The sequence below is a fragment of the Phaseolus vulgaris genome, chromosome 3 (assembly GCF_000499845.2).
Source record: "Phaseolus vulgaris cultivar G19833 chromosome 3, P. vulgaris v2.0, whole genome shotgun sequence".
Taxonomy (NCBI): domain Eukaryota; kingdom Viridiplantae; phylum Streptophyta; class Magnoliopsida; order Fabales; family Fabaceae; genus Phaseolus; species Phaseolus vulgaris.
In genome coordinates this window covers 4103389-4129538 of record NC_023757.2, presented here as the reverse complement: position 1 = coordinate 4129538, position 26150 = coordinate 4103389, and the positions used below count along the sequence as shown (strand labels likewise).

Genomic DNA, 26150 nt, shown 5'->3' with positions numbered 1-26150 from the left:
TGTTTTTTAAGCCTCATCGTTTCTTCTTGAACTAACATGTTGTACAATTCATGGACATTACATTTATCATTCATGGTATTATTGTCATTCGAAATGAGCTATACTCAAACGGTAATGAGTTCAAAATAAATTATACATGAAAGTTATCATTCACAATCATTCCTAAGGTGTCAAATTTTGTTGTAATGTTTACCATTTCAATAATGTGCTCATGCATAATACATGACCAATCCAACTTTATGGTGGTCATTGTACTCATTGATGTCCCAACAAAAGATGTATAAGCAGTTTGAGAACGCTCTTCCACAATCCCCCATAAATTCTTTGGTACTTTTAGTTTTGGAAAGAGTTATCGTAATACTGACTTGAGACAGACATTCTCATGAACATTAGGTTGAGTCTGTTTGATCTTTTTCAATCTTTATAATAAATTTTCTATTCATTAATACTAGAGTCAGTAATAGTAACATATTTTTCTTCCAATATATCAAGATCAATATTCATAACACCAAGGTGAAATATGACTTGCTCATTCTAGTAGAGAAATTAAGTTCATTATATTGGATAGACAATGCATAAGAATTCATTAGATTGAGATTAGGTATCCAATAATAAAATTTTACGTAAGTGTAGAGTCATAAAACACACGTTTTACACTTAATATTCAAAGCACAATTAGATTACATTGATGTTCTTTTTTGAGTGATACATCAACATACATCATACAAACATGTTGATAATATAATTATAACATCAATATCATTTAAAATATGTACCAATCAGAATCATCACATATTACCTTTGGATATATAAGTAAAACCAATAGTTCAAATATCATTGTCTACAATTATATTCATTAATTATAAAAATAAATAATCAACATTTGAGTAATTTGTAAATGTCTTATAATAATGAATTTTAATATAACCATTAAAAATATAAACCCATAATATAGCATCCTTCATATTACGAGTAATTAACATAAATTATCATTAATTCAGAATTAAACAAATATAAAAATTTGGTCACTTTAGTGACTAACAAATCCATTATAAATATAATTTAAAACAAATAAAATACTTCACGTGTTATTAACCATACATAACACTTCTCCCTTTTTTTTATTTTATTACAGGTAAAACAACTCATATATCTGTTTTATCTCTTTCTCTCATGTAGAAAAAAAAAACTAATAGTTTCATTATAACAATAACTACATACACACAATAACTTTTTTAATCAACTTGTAGCAAAAACATTAATATTTTATGCCAGCAATGAAAACTACACAACTTTATCATCAATTAAATAATATGTGCAATGAAAAACTTTATAATCAAAATATATTATTAAGATAATTTCTTTTTCACATAAATATGTAAAAGCCTCATAAATTAAAACCCCTAAATTTCATAATTAGGGTATATAAAATTTGAAGAAAAATACGAGCAGAATCACAATTTCACAATCAAGTTCTGATACTACATATTAAAACATGACGTATAAATATAAAAGTTTTTAAATAATTGCATGATATAGAAAATCAAACAAAATCTTAAAATTACGCGATTCTCACAAATCATTAAAGAAAGAGTGTGTCTTTCTCCATGAGATATTACTTTTCAATGCTATGGAGATTTGATTAGATGAATTAACTCTCACTTTTGCTTGCCTGTTTGATAGATGTGGTATTGGTTTTATTAATTCTAAATTTAAAATTCTGAATATTAAATATAAATAATACTAATTAGCTTAAACTGAATAGTATTTCTTAAAGTTCTTGGAACCATGCAAAAAATTATAATAATAATCTACTAAAAGATGCACAAATTGTTCATCTTTTAAGAGAACTGTTTCTGGTCTTACTTTATTTGAAGCTTATCTATCTTCATTACTCATTCTAAAGGAGCAAGAAGCCACGTGGCAGAACCCCGTGTAACTGTTACCCTCTCTTGGGATAACGATGTGCAGGTCACAATTCTTGGAAGTGTGATATTAAAAATAGCATAAATAAATAAATAAAATAGTATAAACCAAAGAAAGAAAGAAAGAAAGAAAAGAAAATGTCTTTGTTTCATCTGCTTTTTCTTCCTTTTACACACATTTTGTTCACAGGGCATTTTCACTGGTGTGTGGTTCTTTTGAAAGGCCAAACCACTGGTCTCAGACACTGTTTGGTCAAAAGGAATATTCAAATGGGTGTGGATTGGGCAAGAAGTGTTTTGTAGTGGACCATTTCAAATGGAGCAAATAGCATGGTGGGAAAGTTCTTGATGAGGACAAAAATAGGTTATATTATTAAAGCAGCAGAAAGTTTTTGATTTCTAAATCATAATCCTCCCTAATTGGATTGACCATTATAGTGAGTTCAAAGGGTTTTTGTATGATAATTGAGGGAAAAAGTTCAACGTCACAAAAGATACGTATTTTTGAAGAAGCCTAACCCAACCCATAATAGTGCAAGTCTCAATCATACAGCGATGCAAAATAAATTGGCATTTAAATTTGGCATAAACTTCAATATCTGCTAGCCAACACTATGCACAAAGTTAGCCGCCACTGAATTTCCTGTCCAGTAAGACATGGAATGAGCACATAGCTATGGCATGGAAATTTCTCACGTTAATAATGGAGGGGCAACAAAAAGATTTAACTACATACATGCCATATCTAACTTTGCTCAATTCTGACGCAACTCAAGGCGTGTTTCACTGTGATTTCCCATGTCACCTCCTTTTTCATTCTTTTTTTATGTTCTAATTCTATCATATCTTTCAAGGATTTGCGTCAAACTCAATCTTCCACACCAAATAGGACCAAAGGGTTTAAAGGATGATGGTGATATTTCAGATTATTTTAGTCAAAACTTGGACAAAAAGATTATGGCTGAGATTATCAGAGATTAGACCCACTGCAGCCAATGATGTGGAGGTATGATTCTCCCAGACCCGTGGCTTGTGAAGAAAGATTTGCAAAATTATTTTCTTTATGACGAAATTCAGGTCATTATACTTTATTTTGAAAACTTGTGATTCAAAAGCTACTTGCTCACACCAATAATTTGTTGCAACAAATTTTAAATCATATTTATCAAACTTTAAGTAAAGGAAGCATATTAAAAAAGGCACGATTAAATGGAAGAAATAGTAAGTAAGCAGACAAAAGTAGGAGACAAGGAAGATGAGAGGATTAAAACTGCTGCTGCAAAATGAATGAATATATACAAATGATGTGCTTGAAACTAATTGTTTCAAGGTTACACAACTAAGGTTTTCTTTGCTTTCATCACTCAGCCAAGTGATTGGATTCCACAGTGGAAAAACATAAGGGAGAAGGGGTAGAGAATTTACAAGCCACTTTCTCTAGCGTGTGATATGATGGTGTTCCTACTTCACTAAACTAAAGTCGTGTCACACTTCCTAGTTAGCCCTTTGCATCTTTCACCTCTTTCACTGTACAAGAAAAGATGGGCATGTGTGGTGGCTTTCTCAAGAATAAGACTTAACCAAGCCAAAGTTCACAAAAGATCTGGACTTGAAAAGACCACTAAACAGGGATCTGGAGGGAGAATCCTGAGGAACAGATTTCATCTCTGAAGGGCTACCCTTTACTTTAAGGATTGTGTTGCCTATTGTTTGCCTAATGGATTCTATGGTCTTCAAATCAACAGGGAAACCAGATGCCCCACGAACATAGAAAGTGTTAACAGCTTTGCCTCCTTTCGTGGACACTTCTGCCCTTGTAACTGTGAGGCTATTCTCTCTGAAGATACGCGTGACATCAGATAGAAGTCCGACTCTGTCGGTGGTGCAGAGTTCTAGCTTCAAACCCTGAAATTAGGAAGAAGAAAAAAAACAAATTAATAGTCATATGAAAGAATAGGAGACCAACAAGAAAGAGGGTGGGTGAAGAACCAAACCAAAGATACCTAACTGGCAATTGTATAAAGTATATAAGAAAAGACTATTTGCGGTCCAGATGATTTCTTGACAAAAGAATGAAAATTAAGGAGAAATTAAAGAGCAAAGGATACCAATCACTAATATAAAATGCATGAAAGGGTACTGTTTGTTTCCTCAAATTTTACTTAGGTTCTTGTGGAGCCAAGAATAATGTGACTAATATTCAAGTTAGCCTGCCTATTAACCAAATGAAAAAGAAATTTAGTTGAACAAGTCTATTTCACCCCTCAATAAGAAACTCAATTTGGCAGTGGAACATAACAACTGTAGTCAAAGTCCACCAACTGCATTTCAACTAATCTTGGACCACTACTAATCACATGATATAAAAAACACAAAGGGTCACAGTTCAGCTTAAAGTTTGGGAGAAGATTAAGAATAAATAACTGCACAGACAAAATAAGGCCTCACAGGCAAGCACAACAATGAAAAGCATGGCTGTATGAATTCCATACGGAAATATAAATCAAGAAAGCTTTTCAGTAACATTAAGCCACTCACGTCCGAAACTCTTCTCTCAATTGCAGCTGCAAGACATTGTATCACTCTTTGCCTTTCTGCATCTGATTTCATAGGGGACCCGTCAATATGCTTGATGAAATATTCCTGAACAAGCAACCACAAAATATTAAGCCAATGTCCTTAAAAGACCAACATCTAGCACCAAGCAACAAATGGAATCGCACGTCAGTGTCCATGTGTGTTTGTTCAGAACAAAGTAGTAAATCTGATATACCTGATATGCTTCTGGCCCCTCGGCATCGATTTTTGCATGAAAAACCACATACTCCATGTCTGTCAAAGTACAAACTGTGTCGAAGAGAAGCTTTGGCCTGTCCTTACACTGAATTGTTACCACTGAATAATTATTGTCAGACCAATTCACAACATTCACATTTGGCCTTTGCTTCTCATCAAAGGCGTCATCACTATCTCGTTCATAATCCCTATCAGCAAACATCATTTGGTGAAGCCTTCTCTCAGTGTGTGTGACTTCATCTGTGACAACAGTTTTAGCTCCCCTCTTCTTGTTGCCACCGCCAAGCACATTGCATAGAAGTTCCTTGACTATAGAGAGCCTCTTAGGGTCAGTGATAGCAGATCCGGTCTCTTCATCTGTCACGTGCATTACAGCTGCTGCCCGGGTGTTGTGAGTCCACACCTCTGCATTCACTATATTGCACTTGAGGTTGGTCAAAACAGCACTGACTTCGGAAAGCAATCCTGGCCTATCACTTCCCATAAGCTCAATTACTGTGTGGTCCATTGTTTGCTCAACCCCAACAGATCTAATGGGAGAAGTAACACAAGATTCGGGACCAAGAGACTAAAAACACAAATGCCACCAAACACATGGTCAGTGGTTGTTACATAAAAGCAGAGGAGATAAAGAACACAAATGAGACACCCACCTTTCTAATGTAATCCAAAATGGCTTCATCAGTAACCTTGTTTCCATCTTGTCCAGTAACATTAAAAGCTGGTACAATAAAATAAATTACTCGATTTTTCAACCCTCGTCCAAAACTAATGATAAACAATGTATTTTGTAATAGAAATTTAATGAATATCAGAGAAAATCATTACCATCCATGAACCATCCACCATCAGAAGATATGTAAGCCTTGGTTATGATGAGGTTTAGATCAGTAAGGATCTGTACAACTTCAAGAAGTATTCCATGCTTGTTTGCACTATCAACCTGCAAAATTAAATTCACTTTCAACATCCCTTTAAAGAAAGTGTTATCAAACTAGGCAAAGGTTCTTCAATCATAGAAGCATGAATTGCAGTCCAGAAAGGGAAGAAGAACTAGAAAAACATTTAAAAAGGAGAAATAGGCATAGGCATACCCTTATAACAGTGGCATTCTTGCAGGCTTCATTATCGATTACAACCCTGACAAGACAAGACAACAAGTGGACAAATATGTGAGGACAGAATCGTTTAAATTCTCTTTTCCCTTCCCTTCTTTTTCCGAAGTCGAAGACTTATTTTCTTTCATCAAATGGGAAGTGAAAATTGGTACCTGGGAGGGTTCATTCTCCGGAAGAGTTTCTCGTATTCATCATCCATGTAGTGAGAGAAGCTCATGTTGACCTCCGACATAAAAGCTATGAGAGAGAAAACAAACCAATCAGAGGACAAAACATGGCAATAACAGAACCCCCATAGCCAATGAGAATCAAAAGCAAGACCAAGTAAATAAATATATACAGAGAGAGAGAGAGAGAGAAGACAATGATGTAAAAAACCTCTTTGCAAAATACTAAAACACAGAACAGTGTGTGAGAGAGAGAAAGAATATAAGAGCTGGGGACAAGAGGCTGAGGTGGGTAAAAGAGAGTGGCCAGTGGTAAAGAGATGAATAAACACAAAAGAATAACCGAGTAATGAAGAAAACCAGAACCCACAAAAGTCGTTTGGTACGAATAAGCCTCGTGCTGTATGATTAGCTGTTAATATGCTAAAAGAAGGAATCACAAAACAGAACCCAATAGGCCAATGAAACCATGTGAACAATAATCCACCACAGACACCTCATAGCCAGAGAGAGAGAAAGCTAGTAGATTATGGAAACAAAGAAGAAGAAGAATAAGAAGCAAATACACACCCAAAATCAACAGAGTTGAACTAAATGATTATTTAGACCGAAAGCCTTAAAATTTCACTTACAGAAGAGAAAACACACAACATATCTTGCCACCCAATTGCAGACACAATTCCTCTCCCCCAAAACAAACATAGAGATTCACAAAACCCAGAAAGCAAAAAAGGGAGGGAAACAAAAACAAAAAAGAACAAAACTTCAGAATGCCCAAAACCAAGAAACAAGATTCCAAGAACAAAGCACGAGAATCCCATAACAAATCAAAAGGAAAAAAAAAAAAGACCACGAACACGACCTACCCATTGCAGTTTCTGAGGATTCGTGATCTGCCACACAACACCACACCACACCAAAATTTCGTAGATTCTCTCTCTTGCAAACAAAGTGGCTCTGCGAATGTGTTGTTGGTACGAAGCAACAAACAGTACATATATATAATAATAATACGCAAAAATATGAGCTTGTTTATATGAATATAATAATATGAACACCCTACAGGGATCTCACACACACACGCACCTTCAAGCTTCTCTCTATAACTTTGGAAAGAAAAAGTAATTTAAGTAATTATAAATTGTGATAACAGTAAAATAATAGTATTTTTTTTCCGACATAAAAAATTATTAACCAGAAAAATGAAAAAAAAAAACACCCCTCTTATAAAATCAGAACCTCCCCGACACGATGCTCCAAAACCTGCAATTCCGAAAAGTACCCAAAAAAATCGCAAACTCTCTTTCTTTTTTTCTTTTTTTTTTTTCTTTCCTTCTCTCTGTCTGTCACCTTCTCTCTCTTTCTCTTACCCGTTTCTGTTACTATTGAAAAACAGTACTATGTGTCGACAAACTTTTTTATATTATTTCGCCAAAAATGGTAGAGGGAAGTAAAGGAGCCCCGGTGCACGTTAGCAAGACCGGCTTTCTTTGAAGGAAAATGAGTGAGAGGAAGGGGATCCTGCTAGAGTGCACGGAAGGTTGAATGAACATGTGTGACGCTAAGAATGAATGAATAAATAAATAGTGGATTTAATTTGTGTAACTGTTTGGTTTGAGTTCTAATTTCTTAAAAAAAATCTACTTCATGAGGTTATTTAGAAGAGAATAATTTTTTTTGTATATGTAATTTTTTACAAAATTAATTGATTAGGAATTATTATAAATATTTTTTTGAATTGTTTTAATGTATATGTAAAAGTTTCACATCATTCAAAAAATTATTTTAATTATAATGGGTAAGCATCTTCTTTTTAATACATCAATAATTCTCTTAGGGATACCGTAAAGTTATTAAGTTACAAAACACGTAATATAATATCTCAATAAGTTCCAAATTACATGATATCTTAACAATTACACAACAAAGTGTTATATTATTTAGAAGAAAAATCCAAAAATAATTATAAATATTCTTATCACTTAACTCAAATGTAGATATTTATCCCTAAGAATGCAATATAGGAGAACTTGATGTGAGAACAAAGGGGATTTGGTTTACTCTAACTACAAGAATGAACCTCCTATCGGATGATCTAACATATGAAAATGCTTTAAAGCACAAAAAAATATATTTGTTGTATTGCAATATCTTAATCTCTAAAACAAAATTGGTCAAATTGTATAAAGATAAAAAAAATCCAACACATTAGTCATCTTTTGTCACTTCACCCTTCTATTGTCAGCAAAATAGACTGAGTTCAAAAGGGATGAATTCAAATTTTAAAGAAATTAGAAAGTTTTTACAAATGAATGAAGATTAAATTTGAATAAATGGACAATTTTAAAAAATTGACAATAAGAAGTACTATTTTCAGTGTTATTTAATCTTGCATAACTATCAAATATGAATACAATTCATATATGAGTTATAAGAGATAAGGAAAATAAAATAAAATCAACAATTATATCGGTTCATCCCCACAAGAGAACAACATCCAATTACTTAATCCTGTAATTAAGGCAATCCATTAATTTAATTTTTTTTACAAGAACCCCATAAGAAAAATAAGAAATAAAACACAACAAGATCTTGAACCCAACAAGATGTCTTGCAATCTTGTGTGAAGCCTTATCATAACAAAACTCTCTTTACAATCCTACCAAAGAACAACAACAAAAATCAAATTAGAACAAAATCACCTCAACAATGAAGTACAAAGATTATATTCCTATGAAGCAAAGCTAGGTGGTTTTCTAACAAGAATGAACACTTGAATCTTGAAATATAGGAAATATATGAAAGAGAGTTCCAAGAAATATCTATTTTTTTCAAAGAAGGGTTTCAATGAGTAAAAAAATGTATCTGAAAAAGCTTTTTCAAGTTCTCTTACGGATCTCAAAAGATAGAAACCAAATTTGTCGAACTAATATTTCCAACAAGTTTAAAATTTGTCTCAATCGAATGAAATAGTGTGAAATGAGTTCTATAATTGATTAAATTTGTAATTCGATTGATTAAAGTCATTGTAATTGACTTCTATAATGTTTTTAATCGATTGATTCGTATTTTAATCAGTTGAAGAAATGAGAATTTGATTTTTGAACATAAGTTTCAGAATTTTAACCAATTGAAAACTTAGTTTAGTTATTTAAAATGATTATGGTTGTGAATACTATAAATTTATGAACACTTTAACTTGTTAAAACAAAATTAAAAAATTAAAATTTATGTACTTTCATTAAAACAAGTAAAATCATGTGTAAGCTTTTAAAAACAATTTTTTAAGGTGCGGTTGGCTGCAAAAGGGAGATTGAATGGAGCCTGGACTCATATCGCGATATACAAGCAAAAAATAGGTAGTGTTTAACAGAGTATAGAATAGAAAAAAATAGTCTAAGCTCACATTTTATACTTCACAAAGTGAAACATTTACAAGGTTTAATACACAACCCAACTCACTAGATGCTCTACGAAGCAGATATAATATGTACAAAGCAAAACTCACACAAACTTGTATATCGTTTATGCATCATTGTTCGGTGTCTTTCTTCTTTGGCTTCTAGGTCTTTATATATATAGCTTTTAGAGTGAGATTGTTTTAGGCTTGCAATCTACATTTCATATATTCTTTAAAATCTCCTTTCGAAAACTCCTGATCTGAATCATTCTTTATGTGTCTTAAACATGTGAGACAATTTGACATGTTTCCTTCCTTGCTCAAATGTGTACATTAAAGCTTTAAGTCCAGTTGGCTAAAATATTTGTTCAAATATGCGTTGTTGTTCTTTCTTTATATAGTAGACACTTTATAAGACAATTTTGGCTTTGATGCAATTTGTGTGTCTTAAACATATATTTGATATTTTGAAATGTTTCTTTATCTGTAAAAAATTTATTGTCGAGGCTTTGAATCATTTGTACTTGAATTTCCATAGCTTTGTGTTGTTCATCATATTTCTCGTATTAAACACTTGAAAAGAAAACTTCAATTTTGATAATATTTGAGCGTCTTAACCAAATAATATCGTACAGTTTGAACTTTAAACTCTTTTCAAATTCAGAGATAATTAAACATTGAAGCTTGTTCGTGCACAAATCTCGTTTTGCACTTCATCTTTTTGTAATTAAACGCTCAAATAGGAAACTTCTGATTTGATATTGTTCACTCGAAGACTTTCCAATTTAAATATTGTTAACTCGAAGACTTTCTAATACTGACTAAATTTTAATCTTTATTGCATATAAGTAATTGAAACACTTTATAATCATTATAGAAAATATATTCCATTCAAAGATCATTAAGACACTCCATAATGAGGTTTTTGGGATGCTATATTTTATGATCACAAAATTGAAAACTTCCCAAACTTATTAACTTAGTTATCTAATTTGAAAACTTTGATTAATATGAATTAAAATCATTAAAAAAAAGTTTGAAAACATTAAAGCAATGTCAGAAAACAATCTAAGATCATAGAAATCAAGTATAAACATTTCTTAATGCATTAAACTGTCTAATGCATAAAAAACAAAGTGATTGTGGGCCACATATAAGTTCTAATGACCGTCTAGCGTGAGCATTAACATTGTTTCGTTAAGCTTTTCTTGTGCTTTGAGACCGTTTGGCGCATTTATGCATAGTTGGATTATCTAATGCATCAATGCTTTATGTTTTGACCATTATTTTATTAACACAAAAACACTTAAAGGATTTATTAACATATTTACATCTTAATAGACTGTCTTATGTGTCTTTACTTTATTCTGCACATGAGTGTGCTTTGTTACATCTTTTAATATTTCTTATAGTGTTTGTTATAATCAAAACTCATAGACTCTCTTATCATGAGACCGTCTAATAGGTATCAGATCGTCTAGCTAGTTCTGGGCCGTCTAGCGTCTTAACAAACCTTAATCCTAAGAATTACAACTCAACACAAGATTAACTACAATATCAACTTTACCACACATCCATCATTATATCCAAGTGATTGGGAGCATCAAATAAAGTCATTCAAACTTGTTTGAATCTTCAATGTCAACATCTACTACTTTGGTTATACATGAGTGTTGTCTAATGCTTGAAGTGATTGAAAGCTTTAGATTTCTACTTCTTTATGAATATCCAAGTCATCCTCATGTAATAATCAATTATGGACAAAACATGTTATGCACTTCCTGGTGATGAAACTATTGAATGACAACTACAGTCATAATAGACATAGTCCAACGTGACTTTCGTTGTATGCATTTCCTTCGAAAATGAATATTTATGTTTCTTACCATCGACACGATGCTAAAAAAAACATTGAGCTTCCAGTTGATGGTTACCAAGTAACCCGATCTTGCACAATATTTCTATTTATTTCATACTCATGTGACCTATTCGTAAAAGTCATAGAGAATTAATGGATGCATACTAAGAGATAAATAAAGTTAAGTCTATCAGAGTGGACCCCTACAAGATCTCTAAGTTAACTTTTCTATTTTAATGCATTGTCATAATTCTTCCAAAAGATATGCATCACTCCACCTTTAACATTACATGAAAAACCTCTAGCATCCAGTGCACCCACTAAAATCATATTTTTCTTCAAATTAAAAATGAAGAAAATTGGAAAATGTCCTTTTTACTCAATCATGAATTTGATTTTGTATGTATCCAGTGCCAACAATCTTGCAAGGTGAATTGTTACCTATTAGAAAATTATTGTTAGAACATTCCACATATGTCGATAACCAATTCCAATTCTGAACATATGGAAAAGCAACCAAAGTCTGGAACCCACTGCTCAATACAACTCAATTGTTCTCCTATAGCTTACACTAATTCAGCCTTGTGCCTTGAATCATTTTGGATAGTAGTAGTTGAAGAATCTTTGTTTTGTCACTTAGGAAAATCTTTCTTGGATCAAGTTTTCCCTTCTTCTTAATTCATTTTTAGTTTGCCCCTTGGAAGCAATGTACACAATCAATCCAAAGGCTCTAACTTTGTCACCATTCTCGGAAGCCTTGTGTGAAAGCTCTTTAGCATAAAGGTAGGTCTTAACATCTTGTAGTGTGATAAATTCTTGTTGAAAACTAAATTATTTACAAAATTATGGAATTATGAGATAAAACTTACTAACAAAATGATCGCAAGATCTTCATCTTGCACCTACACATCCATATATGTTAGCTTCATCTTATCAACATAATCCTTCAGCAACATACCATCCTTCATATGAATACCAAACATTGTTTCTTCAATAAAAATGTACTACAAATGTTATTCATAATAAAAAGTTTCTCCAATTTCAACTACAACCTAGCCTAAATTGATAAGTGCCTAATTTTAGTAATATTTCATATTAAAATATAGGCACTTATGAGTATTAATTGCTAATTTATATATAAAATAATCCTTAATTTATGAATTTATACATTTTTACATATTTTATGATCTTTATTTGAATAAGAGCATTTTATTTCCAAATTTGGTGTTAATTTCAAGTTTTTAGGGAAGAATGAAGATGATTGGGCTAAAGAGAATAAGATAACTTAAAATAAGAAAGTTGAAAGGCGCGGAACGCATAAAAAGAGCAAAAAAGTGAAACTCAACAGCGGAGTTTCTCGCTCAAACAAGCTCATTCTAGCTTGAGTGAGAATGCTCCAATGAATTTTTCAAAAATCAACGCCTTTCTCACTTGAGCGAGCTACACCTCGCTTGAGCGATAATAAGTCAAATTAATTGGGCTAATTTTATGTTTTTATCAATAAGCCCATCAGCGCGACGCAGGAAGTCACCTAACCTTAGTAAATTAGGTTAAATAGGGAGCTAGAGGATAAACCCTAGTGTGCAAGATTGAGAGGAAAACATCATTGAGTGACTTGTAATCAATTGGGAGAATAAAAGATGTTAGAAGATGTGTAGCTAATTCTACCCAGTGGATTTGGGAGTAATCTATTCAAACTCTTATGTATTGAGATGATATTTAAATATGATATAATATTTTGTTCTTGATTGATTATTGGTATTATTGTTTTGTTTCTAACTCTTGATCTAGAATCTTAAATCTGACTAAAATGTATGTATTTTTAGGTCCTGAACTAAACACCAATACTTAACATATTTGAGTGCTAGAAATAGACTTTAAATGTTAATTGCTATTAATGTCTGAGCGAGAATTCGGTATAAATCAATTTTACACGGGAATCAATTTCAATCAAATAACTTAATGTTAACATGCTAATTAAAATACATGAGAGTGAGAAACATGAAACATAATCCCTATTTTTCCAATTGAAGCAACAACTCTTTTAATTTTTTCTTGTTAATTTTAGCCATTATAACAATCCTCAAACCAACTTTTATTATTCTGTTTTTATATTTAGCGAATTTTTTACTTGAATATTCAACTATTCCTTGTGGGATCAATATTCGTCTTTAAGGACAAATTATTACTTCTAACAACGCGGTGAACTTGTCGGAAAAGGTCATCAAAAATCTACTCCAAGAAATCATAAAGAATCCCATTATGATATTTCTCCTCGTGAGATGACTGATTTCTCTAAGTGTGATGATTAATACCTAAATTAATTTCTATTATTAAAAATAATTTGTAAATTGATATTTAGTTAAGTACCAAAATTTTAGTTATCAATCAGCTAATTAGATATCAATTTAGAAACTATTCATCAATAATAGAAATTAATTTAAAAATCAATAATTTTGTTAGTCTCTAACAAAAATTTTAATCTAGTCAATATAATAATTAATTATTTATTATTTTTAAAATTAATTTTGAATTAATAACTTTTAGTTAATATAACAATTAATTATTTATTATTTTTTAAATTATTTTTTATTTAATAATTTTTATAGTCGACTTCAATTTTATTAGTAATGAAGTTGTATTTTATAAAATATATTCATCTTTTCAAATATATTTTATGAATAAATACTTAAATTAGTCCTTGAAATACGACTGTATTGACATGTAGATCCTTAATCAAAATTTTCATGTAAATAAATATTTTAAGATTAAACTTTTTTCTATATAAGTCTTTATAGGTATTTGATTTATATATATATATATGTGTGTGTGATTTTCTTTATATTTGATATAAAGAAAATTATGCTAGTAAATGGAATTTTCAAAAACTCGTCTATATGACAACCTTGATAACCATAACCCTCATCTATCAATGAACAATTTAAATATTCTACAATTTTTCTTTTTAATTTTTTTTAAATTATTTAACTTATTTAAAAATAAATTATATTATTTTTTTCAAAAAATCCCAATTTAATAAATTGTACAGTTAAAGTTCAAGGAAAGAATCATTAATAAAGAATAATAATGTCATTATTTCATTATCTAATAATTTAATAAATGATATTTTCCAAGTTCTTAATATAAAACATTTATAGCACAATGAGACATATCATTAAAAACAAATAATTTATTTTATTTTTAAATGTTACGTATATATGTATATTAAATTAGCCTTCATTATTAGTGGATTTTGAAATCTTAGTTTTACTATTTATTATTATAAAATGAAAATACTTATATATTGTTAATATGGATAAGTAAAAATAATTAAATTAGTATAAAAAGTTATAAATCATCTTATAAAAAGATAAATGATTTCTAAGAAGTGGAACACTGTGGTTTCATACACAATGCTATGACTAGGTTTTTCGATCGATTTTTTTTTTGGGACAAACTCATCAATTAGGCAAATTTTTCATGCACTTTCATATCTATTTTATAAAAAAATTTAACAATATTCTTCTGAGTATGATGGAGAGTGTGGTGCATTTTTCTTCATTTGTAAGTAGTGGTGCTTGCTTGTAGTGGCTGGTAGTGAACGTTGGTGGTTGAGATAAGTTTTGTGATGTTTTTACTGGTGGTTTCTATTTTTTTGTTTTTTTTCATTTTTTTTGGAAGCCTCAAAACCTAGAAAAAAAAAACAGCGAGGTCCAAAAATGTATTACAAAACCAAAAAAAAAAAACTATCTGGACACTAGAGAATGTCAAGTACAACAAATTTTGTCACCAATCCTCTTACACATGCTCAAATGATATGACTGCTCTCTCAAATGTTGTAGTTGGAGAAGAATGAAAGTGTTGTGGCTGGAAGGGAGGTACGGGAGTGGTGTGTGTGATTGCAGTTATTTAAAAAGTACATATTATGCTTCATTTAGGGTATTTAAAAAAATTTGAAATCGACTTTTCACAATTTATATGGAGGTGGAGGGAGAATTTGCCCATAAATTATAGTACAGGTGTTTTGGATTGGACTTTTCAAAATTTAGTCCAGATTCAATCCAAATCCAATAAATTAGATTGGATAATCCATATGCATTTTAACTGGATCAAATTGATTTGAATTTTTTCAATTCAATTTAAATTGGATTAAATCTAGGTTAAATCTACTTTGTCAATTAGATTAAATTTGATGTTCGATTAACCTAATCAATTTGATGTGTGTATCTATCAGACACGAACCCAACTTGACTTGGCCTGACCTGACTTAGTTCGTCTTGATCTCACTTGAGCCCTATTTGACCCTAGACATAGTTGGGATCAGCTCGATATTGGCCCGACCTAACCTAATCTTTATTGAATTCAACCTGATATGGTCTAACACAACTCAATTGAATGTGGGACCAGACAGACTCAGCTCGACCTGGGAATTGGTCAACTTAGCTTGACCTGACACGGATTGACTCAACTTGACACGACATGGCCCCAACCCGATATATGCCCGATGTTTGGACCAAAAATAGGCTCAACTCGATTCGACTTGACCTGACCTAACTTGGTTTGACCTACACTTAGCCCAACTAGACTCGGCCTTACCTAACTTGATTGAACATGGTCCAACCCGATGTAGGCTCGATATCGCAGGCTAATAGGATCCCAACTCAAATTAGCCATACTTGACCATGTTTCTCAAGACTTGGAACCAGGTTGACTCTACTCAACAAGGGTTTGGGTTGGACTTGAGCCTGGGCTGACTTTGACTAAACTCAAATTGACTTAGATCTAGGTTGACTTGACTTGATTTAAGGCTGAGTTGGATTTTAGCTCGATCTGACTCTAACACAACTCAATTTGAGATAGGACATAATTAGTTCAACTTGGTTGTGAAATGATGTTAATGATGATGTAAATGAATTTTTAGAGTTGATGGCCAAAAAGAAGAAAAAAAATCTAGAACTTCATTTATCAAAACAAAGTGTAATCATTGCTTAGACGAAAATAATTTGTCAATTACACCATATTTTGATATCTTGTTATTGTAGAAAACAAAATGGGTTTATGTATTCAATCATTCAAGCAATTGAGAGTAAGATATTCTCATTTAAAAAAATAAATAAGAAATAAAAATATTAGAAAAGAAGTAAAAATATTCAAATATGTACCCTACAATTATTTAATTTAATGATATTAAGATTTGTGTTTCCTGAAAGTTAATACATCATTTGAACAAAACTATATAGAGGAAGAAAATGTGTAATCAAAGATTAGTATGAGTCGACCTTGTGGATATTGAACAAGTCAAATAACTGAGAGAGAATGAAAAATTGTGTAGTGAGAGAAAAAGAGAAGAGTATCCCAAGTGAAACTAGAGTAAGGAAAAAAAAGGAAAAATAAATTTTTTTAGGTTACTTAATAAAATGAGTGTTTTAATAATTTAAAACCGAGATGAATATCACTACATACACAATCATATGAACAAGTATGAGAACGAGAAGAAAATAAAAATAATAATAAAAAAAATAAAAATAAAATATATATATATATATATATATATATATATATATCCGACATGAAATTCAGAAGGTCGATCTCGAGTCGTACGGGCCCAGGCAGCTGTCAAGTCGTACGGGCTCGGGCCGATCTCGAGTCGTACGGGCCCAGGTCAATGTCGAGTCATACGGGCCCGAGCCGATCTCGAGTCGTACGGGTCCGGGCCGATCTCGAGTCGTACGGGCCCGGGTCGATCTCGAGTCGTACGGGCCTTGAGTCGTGTGGGCTCAAGCCGATCTCGAGTCGTACGGGCCAGGGCAGTTGTCGTGTCGTACGGGCCCGGGTCAATCTCGAGTCATACGGGCCCAGGCCGATCTCGAGTCGTACTGGCCCGGGCCAATGTCGAGTCGTACGGGCCCGGGCCAATGTCGAGTTGTACGGGCCTGGGCCGATGTCGAGTCGTACGGGCCCGGGTCGATGTCGAGTCGTACGGGCCCGGGTCGATGTCGAGTCGTACCGGCCCGGGTCGATGTCGAGTCAAATGGGCCCGGGCCGATGTCGAGTCGTACCGGCCCGGGCCGATGTCGAGTCGTTCCGGCCCGGGTCGATGTCGAGTCGTACCTGCCCGTGCCGATGTCGAGTTGTACCAGCCCAGGCCATGTCTAGTTGTACGGGTTCGAGCCGATGTCGAGTCGTATGGGCCCGAGCCGATGTCGAGTCGTATGGGCCCGGGTCGATGTCGAGTCGTACGGGCCCGGGTCGATGTCGAGTCGTATGAGCCCGCGTCGATGTCGAGTCGTAAGGGTCCGGGCCGATGTCGAGTCGTACCGGCCCGGGTCGATGTCGAGTCATACCGCCCGTGCCAATGTCGAGTTGTACCAGCCCAGGCCATGTCGAGTTGTACGGGTTCGAGCCGATGTTGAGTCGAATGGGCCCGGGCCGATGTCGAGTCGTACGGGCCCGGGCCGATGTTAAGTCGTACGAGCCCGTACGATGTTGAATCGTACGGGCCCAGACTGATGTCGAGTTGTTCGGTCCCGGGCTTGATGTCTTGTCGTCTGGGCTCGGGCCGATGTCGAGCCGAGAGGGCCCGTTCGATGTCGAGTCGTCCGGGCCTAGGCCGATATCGAGTCGTCCGGGCCCAGGCTGATGTCGAGTCGTCCAGGCCCGAGTCGATTTTGGTGTGCGTCCAGGTTGAGTCGGCTTAGGCCCAGTTCGAGCCAAGTTAGTGTATGTCCATATCAAAATAGATTTAATGTAATTGACAAAATGAATTTAACAAAGTGGATTTAATCTAGATTCAATCCACTTTAAATGGATTTAAAATAAATCCAAATATATTTGGTTTAGTTAAAGTGGATATGAATTTTAATCCATTTATTTGGATTTGGATTTAGATTGGACATGCCCACCCCTATTACTAATACTCCTACCAAGTGAATGTGAGAATTTTCCTCAATCAAAATGATCACAAATTCACACAATACTTATAGATAACTTTATTTGCTATCTCTAATTTCATATACATGATTTTAAACTATTTCCTTATAATAAAATAATTTGTTAAAGTAAATTTCTTTGGTTTTTAAAATTTAGTATTTTGACGTAATTTTGAAAAAGTTTCGATCTTATAATCCCTTATAAATTACGCTAAGCCCTCCTTACTTTGAAATCAAACGAACATGATTCTTGTTATGCGACTTTGGTCATGATATTGACGAATACAATTGGCTAATGAAATTTCGAGCACCATGATTTTTTTAATTTTTTGTGATGGTAATAATGGTTGCTTTTGTATGATATATTTTGAAAATATTAATAATTAGGTATTAAATAGTTTAATATCACAATTTAATCATAACTTATTGTTAATATGTTTTTTGGTGTAATTATTATATAACCCAATACAGCTAAAATGCACAGTAATTTATTGATAAATAACAGCAAAACTATATAAAAAAAAAAATTCTTTGTTGTGAAATCAATCCAAATAAGCATATATGTAGCAGGGGGCAAATGTAATTCATCAAACACTGATATCTGGTTATTTTTGTATCTAATAATACTATTTTTCATGTGCATCACTATTTTGAACCTACAAAGAAAAACCTCAATTTTCTACTAATTAATTTATCATTTCCAATATACAATTATAAATTTATTTATACATAAATAATTGAAGTTAGAATAAGTCTATAAAATCTATCTTTGTGCGTGTTAAAAAAAAATATTAAAGGACATGAATGATAATATTTTAGCATAAAATCATTTATGCATGATAATATTTTAGCATGAAATCACTATATGCATTGTAACATCATTTGATGCATCATCAACCTCTGTTTTTTTCTATTTTCTTTAGTATATTAGTGCTGACGAAGTCAAATATATACGAAAAAGAAAACTAAAAGAACACAAGTTGTTGGAATTAATAAATTGAGAGAATAGTTAAAGCAATATTTTTGTGAAGAGATAATGAGATAAAGGAGAAGAATGAAGAGAGAAAAAGAGAAAAAGTAGATAACATGGAAATGTTTGGAAGGACATTCCTTCTTCGAGTGGAAATGATCTGTCCCAGAATAATGGAAACCGGGCGATGGGACTAGCAACACGTGAATTCAATATTCACGGTTCCTCATATTCGGTAAAGATATTTTTTTTTATTAAAAAAATTTATCTTAGATATGAGGGTTAATCTTAACATCTCAATTAGGTAATTAGGTTGATGATAGAACATAGTTTTGATTGTACTATACAGTTTTTGTTGAAGTATTTGGCTTTAAAACGAACACAAAATAAAAGGTTTCTCGAGGCGTGAGTAATCACTATCCGTAAGGATTTATCCGCGGTGTACTGCGTAAGTCCCCTAGGATACAACAGGAACTTCTCGGATATTTCCGAGGATCAGAACTAGCAAGTTACTCTTTAAAAGAGTAATACCCAATGGAACCCAATATAAAACTTAAAAATATAATAAAGTAAGTGAGGAGAGAGAAAGTGGAAAAAGAGAGAAGAAAAGAAGTTTCACGGTGGGTGAAGAAGATGAAGAGAGTGAATGAGAGAGATGTGCATTTGGAGAGGATGGAACCCCTCTTTATATAGGGATAGGAAGCAAAGATATTTTCCATCTCCATAGCTGATTTCAATTTGCTGTTGCACCTAATTTATTTTCTTGTTGCACTCATAACAGCATTTGACATCTTCAATCAACTTCCTCCAAAATCTTCCGCAACTCTAGGCACGTGGGTTCACAATTGTTTTTAAGATATTTTGCAATATCTACTTCGTTTTACAACAATCCCCCACATATTGCAAAGGATAAAGATAAAGAGAAAAAAAATAAATAAATAAATTTTGGGTTCATCTAAGATGTAATGCATCAGATCTGGTATAGCAAGCTATATGAACCAGTCTTAGATTGATGAACGTAACACATAGTGTAGTTGGTATAGCAAGCTATATGAACCAAGACACTTAGTATGTGTTAGAGGTTTATAAATCACAATACACCCCCACATTACTTGCTGTTATCGCTGTGTTGCGCTACTAGGCCATGCGCGTGCCCGGTATTCATGAGTGCTATAGAGATCTTGCCAAGATCTCATGCAAGCGGCCCCACTTGACACTCATATAGGTGATTTCATCAAGTGTATACTGCAAATTATACACCACCCATAAGGGATATGAAAATCATTAAAACTTTGTAAATCGTTAAAACTCTTTTACCTCTGAATTTTAACCACAAAGTTTATCCTCTCGATAATGCAGTATCTAGCACTTTCACACACACCATAGGAATGGACAAAATTGATTTAAAATCAATATTAGTGCTAGCAGAACTAATAAGTGACTTGTTTTTACCCATACGAACCTTATTCATGGGATCTCCAATCACAAAGGTTGGGTTTCCATCACTTGTTTGTTTGCAAGTGGCTTAAGTCTCATTCCCCTTGATGTTTCTAAAATCATTTTTCTCCCTAGGGGTTTTGTCAGAGGATCTGCCAGATTCCGTTCTGACTTGACATAGTCAATAGAAATCGTTCCACTCTTTAACAGCTGTTTCACCAAATTGTGTCTCAATTGTATATGTCTATTCTTTCCATTATAGCTTTTATTTTTAGCTATAGCTATTGCCGATTGGCAATCACAATGCATTGATACAGATGGGGTTGGTTTCATTCCTAAAGGAATGTTTGCTAAGAAGTTTTTCAACCACTCAGCTTCACTACCAGCCATTTCTAGAGCAACAAACTCAGATTCCATTGTTGATCTTGCGATAATAGTTTGTCTGGCTGATCTCCATGTAACTGCACCACCCCCAAGTGTAAATACATAACCACTAGTGGATTTTGTCTCATCTGAATCAGAGATCCAGTTAGCATCACTGTACCCTTCTAGCACAGCGGGAAATCCACTATATTCAATGGCATAATCCATTGTACCTCTCAAGTATTTCATGAGTCTCGCAAGTGCTTCCCAATGATCCTGACTAGGACATTGAGTGTATCTACTCAATCTACCTACTGCATAAGCAATATCTGGTCTAGAAAAGCTCATTAAATGCAATAAGCTCCCAATTATCTGGGCATACTCTGTTCTTCTTTAATTTAGAGTTAGCATCATAAGGGGTACTCACTGACTTAAAGTCATAGTAACCAAACTTCTTTAGAAGTTTCTCAGTGTATTTTTCTTAGGATAGTAATATACTATCTCCCTTCCTTATGATTTTAACTCCTAGAATCACACTTGCTTCACCCATGTCTTTCATCTCAAACTTAGATCCAAGAAACAATTTTGTTTTAAAAACTATATCATTGCATGTACCAAAAATTAGCATGTCATCCACATACAAACATATAATGACATATTCACCATTCTCAGATCTAGAATACACACATTTATCAGCATCATTGGTAGAAAAACCTTCACAAAGTAAAACATTATCAAGTTTTTCATGCCATTGTTTTGGTGCTTGTTTCAAACCATACAAAGATTTTAAAAGTTTGCATACTTTTTCCTTTTGACCTAGGACTACACAACCTTCAGGTTGAGTCATATAAATTTCCTCTTCTAATTCACCATTCAGAAAAGCTGTTTTAACATCCATTTGGTGAATTACTAATTTATGGATAGATGCTAAGGCTAGCAATACACGAATAAAGGAAATCCTAGTAACAGGTGCAAAAGTATCAAAGTAATCTATGTTATGTTTTTGAGTAAACCCTTTAGCAACTAATCTTGCCTTATATTTCTCTATGGATCCATCAGGATGATACTTCTTCTTAAAGATCCACTTACAACCAATGGGTTTTGCTCCTTTAGGCAGATCTACTAAGGTCCACGTATTATTTTTCTTAATTGATTCAAGCTCTGTTTTAATGGCCTTATCCCAATGTTTAGCATCAGGAGCACTAGTAGCTTCTACAAAACTTATTGGATCATTCTCAACTAGATAAGTATAAAAGTCATTTCCAAAAGATGTTTCCTTTCTCTGTCTTTTACTTCTTCTAACATCCTCACTCAAGGTATCACTAACACTATCTATAGGTTGTTTAGATGTACCACTACTCTTTAGCGGAAAGATGTGTTCAAAGAACTCAGCGTTTTTTGTCTCTACTATAGTGTTGCGTTCAATTATGTCACTATTAAGAACTAGAAACCTATAGGCAGCACTATGTTCTGCATATCCTAAGAACATACAATCAGATGTTTTAGAGCCTATTTTCCTTTTCTTAGGATCAGGTAACATCACTTTAGCCAAACTCCCCCACACTCTTAGGTATTTCAAATTAGGTTGATAACCTTTCCACAACTCATAGGGTGTTTTACCAGTTTTCCTATGTGGTATCCTATTTTGTAAAAAACACGCAGTAAGCAGAGATTCACCCCATAAATTATCAGGAGCATTAGAACTAATAAGCATGGCATTCATCATTTCTTTAAGAGTCCTATTTTTCCTTTCAGCTACTCCATTAGACTCAGGTGAATATGGTGGGGTTACTTCATGAATAATACCTTCTTTTACACAATAGTCATTAAATAAAACATATTCACCACCTCTATCTGATCTAATTCTCTTAATTTTCTTATTAAGTTGATTTTCTACTTCCGCTTTATAAGTTAAAAACATATCAAAGGCTTCATCCTTATGTTTAATTAAATACACTTTGGTGTATCTAGAAAAATCATCTATAAAGGTTACAAAATAATTTTTACCACCTCTAGACATGGTTTGTTTTAAATCAGCAAGGTCGGTATGAATTAAACCAAGAATTTCAGTTTGACGTTCTCCAGAGTGACATGTTTTCTTCGTTATTTTAGATTCTACGCATACATCACATTTACTACTTTGTTTGTCATGCATGTTGATTAATCCTAGTCGTTGCAATTTTATAACATACGAAGAATTCACATGTCCTAATCTAGCATGCCATATATCATACGAGTCAACTATATAAGCAGAAGATTTAGATTCATTCATAATTTCAGAAATGTTTAATACAAAAAGGCCTTGATCACAATATCCCTTTCCCACAAAAACATTGTTTTTTGTCATAACAATCTTGTCAGATTCAAATGACACTTTAACCCCAACTTTGCTTAGTAATGCCACAGAGACCAAATTAACTCTAATTGATGGCACATGTAGCACATCATTCAAAGCTAGAGTTTTACCAGATGTGAGCTTCAGAAGAACTTTTCCTTTTCCTAGGACAGGAGTTGTCCTGGAGTCACCGAGATATACTTGTTCTTCTCCATCCCCCACACTTGTGTAGGAGGTGAACACATTTCTGTTTGCACAGATGTGTCTGGTAGCCCCAGAGTCTACCACCCATTTGCTCACATTTGTCACAAGGTTTACTTGTGAAACGACTGCCACAATAGTATCTTCCCCTTCGGCTAGATTTGCCTTAGGAGGATAGTCGTTTTTAGCCCTATGTCTGCACTGAGGTGCATGATGGCCTGGCTTTCCACAGACAAAGCAATTACCTTTTTTCTTGAAAGTGGAGTTAGTTCCACTAGGACGAGAGAATTTGTTATTAGGTTTCTTTTTGTGATCAAATTTTTTCTCGTACCTTTTTGGAGCTGGTTTGTCTTCTATCACGTTTGCTTTGGCAGACAAAGCTTTGGCCTTTGCAGCAGCGCACTCCTTCCTGTTTGTGTCTTCAATGATGATGTGGGTGATCAAATCTGATAGAGACATCTGTTTCTGTCTGTGCTTCAGTTGTTGTTTGTAATCCGTCCAAGACTGCGGAAGCTTTTCGATCAAGAGTTCGGACACGAATTCATCTGGCAATTTTATGCTTTTAGTTTTGATATCTTCAATCAGCTTGTGATATTCGTTTATTTGGATTTTGATGTCTTTGCCTTCGATCATCTCCCAACGGTAGTATTTTGCAATTACGAACCTTTGTCTGACGATGTCTTCGGCAGTATATTTGAGGATAAGAGAATCCCAAATATCTTTCGCATTCTTATAAGAAGCATAAACATCGAACAGATCGTTAGATAACACACTGAGTAAAGTGTGACGGCATACCTTATTCGCATGGATCCAGTCGTCAACTTGTTTCGCAGCCGTGGTTGAGTCGGGTTTGGCAGTTGTAAGTGCATGAGCAACTCCGTACATGTCCAATAGGGTGGACACGCGTTCTTGCCAACGTCGGAAGTTCTGACCGGTGAAGACTTCAATTTTGGAGACGTCCGGAAAAGGTTTCGCAAAAATGGTTTGCGTTGCGGAAACAACATTTGATGTTTCCGGAGCAGTGTTGTCGTTGTTGTTCGGATTTTCAGCCATAAGTCCTTACAATTTTTGAAGTATTTGGCTTTAAAACGAACACAAAATAAAAGATTTCCCGAGGCGTGAGTAATCACTGTCCGTAAGGACTTATCCGCGGTGTATTGCGTAAGTCCCCCAGGATACAACAGGAACTTCCCGGATATTTCCGAGGATCAGAACTAGCAAGTTACTCTTTAAAAGAGTAATACCCAATGGAACCCAATATAAAACTTAAAAATATAATAAAGTAAGTGAGGAGAGAGAAAGTGGAAAAAGAGAGAAGAAAAGAAGCTTCACGGTGGGTGAAGAAGATGAAGAGAGTGAATGAGAAAGATGTGCATTTGGAGAGGATGGAACCCCTCTTTATATAGGGATAGGAAGCAAAGATATTTTCCATCTCCATAGCTGATTTCAATTTGCTGTTGCACCTAATTTATTTTCTTGTTGCACTCATAACAGCATTTGACATCTTCAATCAACTTCCTCCAAAATCTTCCGCAACTCTAGGCACGTGGGTTCACAATTGTTTTTAAGATATTTTGCAATATCTACTTCGTTTTACAACAGCTTTAATCCTATTCATCTAAGTATGTTTATTTTAATCTTAATTGTTATTTCTGCTAATTATGTGTTTTTAGTTGCAGTAAACGATTAAATATTTCATAGTGTAAATAGTTTAATAAAAATGTTTGATGGACAGTTTTAAGTAAGTGTCTAATGTTATGGGTGAGCCTAATCAAGCGAAGATTTATGATTAACGAATAAAATCTGCAATATCTAAGAAACAGAATTGGAAGCAAATCATCTGCAAAGATACGAAGAAACAAAATCACGATTAAACTTAAAATAAATTTTGAGAATTCTGGAATATATGAGAAACTGTGATATGGGAAACAGTGAACAATATCTGAGACAAAATATATTTCTGAAATTCTTGGAGCAGAAAAACTTACAAAAAGATACAAGCTTCAAGAAGAAATCATCATGCTTCATAATGGAACATGTTTGAAAAATAAAACATTATAGTTTTCTTATTTTCTTCTTTGTAATTCTTTCGTTTTGTCTCCACATGGAATGCTAAACTCCTTTGGATTGGTTTTCTTGTTACCTAATGAATTATGAGGTTTCTGTTCAATAAAGTTTTATTCTTAAAATCTCTGTAGCAGTCTGTATCAAAAGATCTTATCTTTTTGAATTTTGGTTTTTGTTAAGAAATTATTTCTGAACGCTTGTTGAGAATTTGATTATTTTCATTAATTAGAGTCCTTGGTTAGTTTTCTTAGTTCTAATCAATCTCTTATTCGCTTAGTTAAAGGGGTAAAAGATAAACATATCATGACTAAATGCTTGAAGATGAGTGAGATATTGAATACGTTAGTATATGCTTGTTTTGTGTAAGATTCTGTTGAATTTGATTGACAATTGTTTGATTAAGTTTGACATCAGAGTTAGAATTGAAAGAGTGACAATCTTAAGATAATCAGTGAAGAATTGACTGTTGAATGAACTTGAGAGTCAGCATGCTTTCTTTACTGTTTTATAATCGTCTCTCTTAATTTTCTACTAGCAATCTCTACCCCATTTTATCTTTATTTTTATTTTTAGCCTTTTACTTG

At 33.5% G+C, this 26150-nt stretch overlaps 1 protein-coding gene across 2 annotated transcripts; it reads right to left on the bottom strand.

Annotated features, from left to right (window-relative positions):
* Positions 1-3181: 3181 nt before the first annotated feature.
* Positions 3182-7563, bottom strand: LOC137806340 (ACT domain-containing protein ACR4). 2 transcript variants are annotated; one of them, XM_068606388.1, is made up of 8 exons: positions 6873-7563; positions 5992-6076; positions 5816-5861; positions 5550-5664; positions 5375-5442; positions 4699-5289; positions 4464-4568; positions 3182-3830 (listed from the first exon to the last, which is right to left on the bottom strand). In XM_068606388.1, exons 1-8 carry the CDS (start codon positions 6874-6876, stop codon positions 3489-3491), a joined length of 1356 nt encoding a protein of 451 aa, XP_068462489.1. In that variant the 5' UTR covers positions 6877-7563; the 3' UTR covers positions 3182-3488. The 2 variants fall into 2 exon arrangements, with proteins under 2 accessions (XP_068462489.1, XP_068462490.1); XM_068606389.1 differs by lacking the exon at positions 6873-7563 and adding an exon at positions 6218-6853.
* Positions 7564-26150: the final 18587 nt, after the last annotated feature.